Below are 7,585 nucleotides of genomic sequence, written 5' to 3'. Positions count from 1 at the left end.
ATCTTTATATGCATATTGACATACATGTATTTTATTTCCTTCAGTATACATGTATACATTTAATAATTCTACAAATTCAGTCAGGGGGAGCCGACTTTTTCCCTAAGCGGGGGACACGAATTCTCTGAATTAGCTTGTTTGTCTCTACAATATACTTTGTCTTTATGAGAGTAAAATCATTGTCAAATCTCTTTTTTTCTGGATTCCCTTAAATTGTTTTTGTACCACACTATTCACAAAAAACCTTTATAATCACAGTATTCTTTGGGTAAAATTTTCTTGGTGTGATCAAAAGCAATGATCATGGGTTCAGGGAGAACTGATTTCCTGGATGAAGAATTGTTGAGTAGTATAATTATGGTATTTACATTTCGTGGTAAACAATTTCATGTCTTTATTCATACCATACAATTTACCACGTGAAAAAAACATGAAAATTATTGATTTCTCAGAACAACTTCATTTTATGAAGTGTAAATAAGTGCGTTTCTGAGAAGGGGCTACTCCTTGTAATTCAAAGTTAGATACTCAGTACCTTGTGTTATAATTATATTATGGGTTAGAATTTATTTCCGAAAAAAGTGCCCGTGGTATGTCGTTAGAAGATCGGCTCGGGAAGTTTTATGCCATTAGAAGACCGACTCAGAAAGGTGTTGTATGTCATTAGAAGATCGACTCAGGAGGATGTTGTATGTCATAAGAAGATCGAATCGGGAAGGCTTTCTTTTGCATTAATTAATTTTGTTTTAAATGTGATCATTTGCTGTTACATTTTATATTGTTGACTTCATTTTGACGAGTTAATGCTGACCAAATTGATATTATTGTCGGCTGCATCTATTTGTGGTTGTGTTAGAAAGAGCGCATAGGGAAATGAGACGTTATTGATAATTGATAATGTATGGATATATGAAAAAGAGTTTACAATAGGTAAACTTCCAGTCTGGGAGTGTATAAGATATGAAAGGAAATCGTCATGATTTTTTCGGATAATAATGACGTTGTAAAATACGTGCAAGGTGAATAGAAAAGTGTTTCAACTACATTGTGTAGTAATAATTGTTTTGAATATGCTATAGCTGCGAATTAAACAAGGATATTGTTTTTCTACAGTTTGTACCGCGCCTTGCAGCATACCCTACTCCGCAGAAACAGGCATTATTACGTGACAAAGATCCATGTTATCCGCACGTGGTTCGTCTTGAGAGGCCTTAATATTCATTTTGATGACAATAAATTCTTATCATTTAGCATTTACTTTATAACATCGATGAATCCATTTGATGAGCAAATTCACTGAAATATCTATTTACAATTTTACATGTATTTAAATTTTTAGAAATTATTATTCATATCATTTTCCTTTAAGAGTCTGAAACAAAAAAGATCACTGCTAAATTCAACTTTGAATATCTTGTGCTTTCCTTGCATGGATGCATTTAAAATTGTAGAAGTACTTTTCTGAAATGGTATATTTTGTTCGCGGCCGATTTGATACTCTGAAGCAATTTAATTTGTGTTCCTTAGTCCTGCTGCCAATTGTAAATGACCGATCAGGCAAAAGCAAATAACATCATGTTGAAATTAAATATTTCATTTATTAAAGTAAATGACAGAAGCAAAACACAGTTAACAAAATGGGGGTCATAAAAAGGGGACTCAAAGTACATAACAAAAATTGATTTTTCTCAATCAGATAGTCACGGGTCTTATTTCAAGCATATCAGTATGATTAAAAGGTCAGTATCCGATTAATATAGAACATAACATTTTTAATAATAAATATCAGGTTTATTTTATACGACCTGCATATATAATGTATTTGATTTGGATATGTTGGCATAAATTATATGTGGCAATTATTAAATATTCTTAACGAAGTCATAGCTTATGATAAGTTTGCACAAATCAATGCAGTGCATATTGTTTTTGTTTGTTTGATTTTTGTTATTCAAGTTTAATTTTGTGTATTTGCTTGGAGGTTCTCTCTACAATAACAGGAATAACATAAATTACATGGATCTTAAAGATAAGTTTATGTATACATGTATGTTACTATGTCCGATTCTTTCATGGGAAAGCTTTGGCTCTGTTGTAATGAAAATGGCTCTCATTGTGTCGATCTCAAGTTATCTTTGGCCTTAGAACTTGCAAGATTCATTGTTCAAAAACCGCACAAACATATGCTGATGTTTTTTTTTCTTTTATTAATTATAGAAGGGCTGACACCCATGCAGTGATTAGTTCACATGGATCAACAATCTTAATATGATCTTCTCTATAAAGGAAATCCTTTAATTTCTGATGCATGTAATTTTCATATTTTTAAAGGTTGTTTGTTGAAGTTGGATATTTAGGACAAAAGCAACTGATGATGAACAGCCGTCATGCACATCTTGTTACAGCCACTTGGACAACACTTTTCCGCTGTAGAGAGAAGCAAATGTTTTTGTTAATATTATCCATAATTCAAACAGATGATTAGGACTTTTTGTGTTTTTTTAACAAAAAAATTTTTTATGAATTATTTCAAATTAAAGGTAAAAGGTCTCAACAAGGAAGAGTCAGATTCTTCACTTGCAAGCACCAAGTAATTTTAACAGTAAAGATTAACAGAAAAGCGTGCAATGTATGGATATTTCGAAACATGCAACTTGTAGTAAAACTTTCCAAAGAAAAATTAATCAAAGCTATAATTGAATTTTCAATGAAAAAAAGAACATTCACTTCATTGATATTTTTCATGTACATGATTTCTTCACAAAGCAGGAAAAAAACTTGTGAAAGCTCTTAAAATTCAGTATTAAGAATACAAGTATGCATTTCTTCATCACTTACTTGGTATGCATTGATCATCACTTAGACAATTTTTTGCTGGATCATACATGCAAAATCCTAGAACATTTGTGTCCACAAGTGGGCACTCTCCAGTGTGTGTAGCTCTTTTGACTGTAAGGAAGAAACAGTCTTTGATCGTATACTAATATAGGAACGTTCCAGTATTCCTCCCTAATTAAAATAAACGTGCAGTGTACATGTACTCCGCGCGCGCTATTGTAGAATTATCTTTCAAAAAATACATTATCCGCAAAGAAATCAGTAAGCGTGTTATCAATACTTTACCATTCTCTAGTTTGAATGCTGAAAAATAGAAGAAAAACTAATTGTCTTACTATGATTAAGAGTATTTAAAATTAAAAAGTATTTAAACCGAAAATAGGAGATCTGAAAGAACGGTTGGGAATTTTTATTAGACTAGATCTTTTTCGACTGTCTTTGATAAAATTTACATTTTTGGATATTTATAATTTGTCAACAAAAGTTCATCTGATGTTTCATTTGCAACAGATTGATGCATTACTTAATGTGCAAAAATGTATTAACATATACATAATTTCTATATGTTTTATACACAGAAAGAAGAAATTTTAACAAAAGATTATATATATCTGATATAATACAAACTATTAATTAATTTTTAAAAAAAACTAACCTGATACAAGTGTAATAGACGCCAGAAAAAAAATTGCCGCTTTCATGATCCCAAGCAGTTTATGACTAAATTCGCTAGAGACTTCGACCAACCTTCAACACTATCGGTTTTGATCTAGATCTGTGCATTTCTTATCAGTACAGTACATATTAAGTAAGAACAGTAGCACGACTCACTTAGCATAACATGTTTATGTTTAACACTTTTTTTCAACCTAATAGTTTGTTTATCATAAATGTATCTTGAAATATTGCATTTAAATCTATCTCATAACGCCGTTTGGCATTAAAAAAAAAAGGTCAAGATCATAAATATACTTTGCATACTTACTTTTAAGCTAACAAAATAAAACAAATAACTTTTATGTAAGCTTTTTAAAACCTTGCTTAGTATTATTTTTTTAAACTTTAAAACACCCCTATTGGTTTTCAGACCAAAAATTGAAAGATCAATCTGAATTGACTTGTTCTTCCAACTGCGAAAATTTTTTTTCTAGTTCTTTCATTATCTTCTGTTTTCCTTAAACGGATAACACGAATTTTCTGAATTGTTATTATTTCTTTAAAATCATTAAAAATAGTAGTTAGCTCTAGCAATATTTTTAATGATTTAGCCAACAGTATATAATTATCATTGTCTATAAGGTTATTGAGTGTTTAGGACAAAAGCAATTGATGATGAACAGATGTCGTGCACTTCTTGTTGCAGCCACTTGGACAACATTTCTCCGCTGAAAAGAAAAAAGAGTTATGGTTCAATGAAAAACAGTTAACAATAATCAACGTTTTGAACTGTTGCATGACAGTTCAACTATAAATAGAAATATACCATATAGAGATCAATGCATGTATTGTTTTTTTTACATTATGCTGTTTAATTTTTTTCAAATATATAACACACATGTAAGAACACTGAAATTCAGGAGAAAATTTGAAAATTAATACTAATATTTATTTCAAAACAAAGATATATATTTCTTCATTTTTACTTACTTGGTTGGCATTCATCATCACTAAGACAATTTATAGTAGGGTCAAACATACATATACCAAAGAGATTCGAGTCAACTGTTGGACACTGCCCAGCATGTGTAGCTCTTTTGGCTGTAAAAAGTTCCATAATTCCATTTAAATCAAGTTTACACAGTGGATTCTGGATTATCATATGTATGATACATGTAATTCCTTTGAACTTAAATTTTTTGTACAAATACAATAAGCATATACTTAATACTTTACCATTCTCTAGTTTGAATGCTGAAAAATATAAATCAACATCATTGGTTTTACAATAAATAAAAGTACTTAAAATCAGGAGTTCATTTAAAACCTCCGTAAACTGGCCCTGATAAATACGAAAGGAATGCTTTAGCATTAAAAGCCTTTTGATATGCATTTGGATTTTTAAAATTTGCAAACAAAAGATCTCTTGATATTTCACCGAAAATCGGACTATTACAGACTTGTTGGTACATGTAACATTCATGTTTACCTCTACTCTAGAAGCATGATTAATGTAAGCAATAAGATACAGTTAAATATTTGCAAAAGATTTATGCAATATTTAATGTTAATAATGTTCAATGTATTGACAACTACATGTTTCATGTATACAATGAAGACACAAAAGACCTGATACGAGTACATGTACAAACAAACAATGCCATTTACTAACCTGACACAAGTGTAATAGACGCAAGAAAAAGAAGTGCTACTTTCATGATTCCAGGCAGTTTATGACTAAATTTGCTCGAGACTTCGACCAACCTTCAACACTATCAATCTTGATATATTTATATTGCTTATCAGTACAGTACACTTGTATATTCAGTACAGGGGCCCGTTTTACAAAAGGACTTACGACATAAGACCAAATTTAATTCTTCATATAACTTTTTAATTAACTTTATATCGAAAATTATTTTTAACTTTTTTAAAAGAATGTGGTAAGATATTTTTACAGAAACAATTTCAAAGAGAATGGTTAATTCTGTAAAATTTTACAATCGTCTAAAGTTTTGGTCTTAGTCGTAAGTTCTTTAGTAAAACGGGCCCAGGACAATAACATCATGATGATTTAACAAAGACCAAACTCACGCAGAACTTTTACCGACATATATTGTATGAATTATTTGAGATTTTTAAAGGCATCTGAAATTTCTACAATATAAAAGTAACGTGAGAAACACAATTTAAAAAATCTTCTTGTTTAGGACCCCTGAAAACAGCTTGCCAAGGTACATGATTGCTTATAATAAAGTTGTTTACCAAATGCAATATTATGCTTTGCCGTAATATTGCGGGATTACTAGTTTTTGATGGAGTTCAATTATTCTGTTCTAAAGTAAATGCTCATTATTACGCACACAGCTAGCAGCAGAACTGTAGCTCGCTTTTCTGGGAAAAAAATAGGATAAATGACAAGAGAGCTACAGTGTCACCAATTAAAAAATGTGTATTTATTGCGCACAAAAGTTGCGCTGTATATTCATTTATTTCAAAGTATATATCAAAATATTACTAACATTGTGATCCTAGCAGATTCTTTTAATGCCCCCGGATCTAAAGGGAACATAGAAGTGATGATTTAACAAAGACCAAACTCACGCAGGATTTTACCGACATATATTGAATGAATTATTTGAGATTTTAAAAGACATCTAAAATTCTACAATACAAAAGTAAAGTGCTAAACACAATATAAAAAATCCTCTTGGTTCCGGACCCCTTAAGACAGCTTACCGAGGTACATGATTGCTTATAATAAATTTGTTTACCAAATACATTATTATGCTTTGCCGTAATATTGCGGGATCACTAGTTTTTGATGGAGTTCAATTATTCTGTTCTAAAGTAAATGCTCATTATTACGCACACAGCTAGCAGCAGAACAGTAGCTCGCTTTTCTGGGGGAAAAAATAGGATAAATGACAAGAGAGTTACAGTGTCACCAATTAAAAAATGTGTATTTATTGCGCACAAAAAGTTGCGCTGTATATTCATTTATTTCAAAGTATATTTCAAAATATTATTAACATTGTGATCCTAGCATATTCTTTTAATGCCCCCGGATCTAAAGGGAACATATAAGTTTGAGAGTCGGTGAACTTTCTCAACTGTCCCTCAAAACATCTCTAAACAAAGTGAGATACTTACAGAACAGAGAAGATATCCCGAAGTGTAACTCAGGTGGTCTTCATCACCGGAAATTTGACCCAAATTTGCAAGAGCCAACCAAATCTTCCCAATGAAGCCCCAGAGTTGTGAAGTAAACACTTTAAAGAGTACACGAGTTAACGGGAAGTTGATTGACCATTTCTTGTGTATATTCTATTCAATACCAATTAGTGAATTTTTCGAAATGTTTGATTTGACTCAATTTATTGCTTTTTTTTTTAAATTTTGTTTGTATTCCCAACAATGGAAAATTTAATGCACTATATATAATTAGACTAATATCCACGCCTGTAAAGAAAAAGTTAATGGTACGACAGCAAGGCATAAATATATAACCTACTACAGAGTGTGGCAAGAAAGTGCAGACTTTATGGTATTTTACATGTATTAATCTCTCTCTTCGAACTACTGCCACCCGCGTTGCGCAGTAATTAGATAGAATGATTCCTTATTGTTTTACGTCCTATTCGAGAATTTTTCACTTGTATAGAGACGTAACCATAAACCCCTTCCTGGATAAAATTTTGATATCATATCATTCTACAACAACTGGGGGATCTGAAAGTGAATATTGGCAGAAATGACCATTTTAAAGCCTGTCACCCACTATCCGTTTATTAGAGAATCTGGAAGGAGGACGAACAGTGTCACATTACACAATATTGGGAGAGTTATAAACCAAGTATTATTATCCCCCCCTGTCCAATGCAACATTTAAGCGAGGATTTTCAACTTTGAAACGCATAAAAAGCAATTGGAGATGCTGTTTGTCAAATGAGACAACACTTTGATGAGAATTGAAATGACTGGGTTGTTCACCTTCAAACCACGAGGTGTAGTAAATAGACGGTGGATCTCTGGACAGCGAGTTCGGAGAACAAAGAACAAGTGCACTTATGGGCCCCGGTAAAATGTG

At 31.6% G+C, this 7,585-nt stretch overlaps 2 protein-coding genes across 2 annotated transcripts; both read right to left on the bottom strand.

The window, feature by feature from the left end:
• Nucleotides 1-2,229: 2,229 nt before the first annotated feature.
• Nucleotides 2,230-3,618, bottom strand: LOC134282642 (antileukoproteinase-like). The gene is made up of 4 exons (XM_062765039.1): nucleotides 3,494-3,618; nucleotides 3,124-3,141; nucleotides 2,839-2,949; nucleotides 2,230-2,427 (listed from the first exon to the last, which is right to left on the bottom strand). The coding sequence occupies exons 1-4, from the start codon at nucleotides 3,537-3,539 to the stop codon at nucleotides 2,354-2,356; spliced, it is 249 nt and encodes an 82-aa protein (XP_062621023.1). The 5' UTR covers nucleotides 3,540-3,618; the 3' UTR covers nucleotides 2,230-2,353.
• A 446-nt stretch (nucleotides 3,619-4,064) lies between these two features.
• On the bottom strand, nucleotides 4,065-5,294 carry LOC134282640 (perlwapin-like protein). Its single transcript, XM_062765038.1, has 4 exons — nucleotides 5,168-5,294; nucleotides 4,732-4,749; nucleotides 4,486-4,596; nucleotides 4,065-4,223 (listed from the first exon to the last, which is right to left on the bottom strand). The coding sequence occupies exons 1-4, from the start codon at nucleotides 5,211-5,213 to the stop codon at nucleotides 4,150-4,152; spliced, it is 249 nt and encodes an 82-aa protein (XP_062621022.1). The 5' UTR covers nucleotides 5,214-5,294; the 3' UTR covers nucleotides 4,065-4,149.
• Nucleotides 5,295-7,585: the final 2,291 nt, after the last annotated feature.

The sequence above is a fragment of the Saccostrea cucullata genome, unplaced genomic scaffold, assembly GCF_032062105.1.
Source record: "Saccostrea cucullata isolate Sc308-1 unplaced genomic scaffold, CSIRO_AGI_Scuc_v1 ctg183, whole genome shotgun sequence".
NCBI classification, from domain to species: Eukaryota; Metazoa; Mollusca; class Bivalvia; order Ostreida; family Ostreidae; genus Saccostrea; species Saccostrea cuccullata.
The sequence above is the reverse complement of the archived record's forward strand: the minus strand, read 5'-3'. Positions and strand labels throughout refer to the sequence as shown.

Coding starts and splice junctions, on each gene's coding strand:
- LOC134282642 (XM_062765039.1), bottom strand. CDS start 3,539: ATGAAAGCGGCAATTTTTTTTCTGGCGTCTATTACACTTGTATCAG. Junction 2,428..2,838: donor TGATGATCAATGCATACCAA/GTAAGTGATGAA, acceptor TTCTCTCTACAG/CGGAAAAGTGTTGTCCAAGT.
- LOC134282640 (XM_062765038.1), bottom strand. CDS start 5,213: ATGAAAGTAGCACTTCTTTTTCTTGCGTCTATTACACTTGTGTCAG. Junction 4,224..4,485: donor TGATGATGAATGCCAACCAA/GTAAGTAAAAAT, acceptor TTTTCTTTTCAG/CGGAGAAATGTTGTCCAAGT.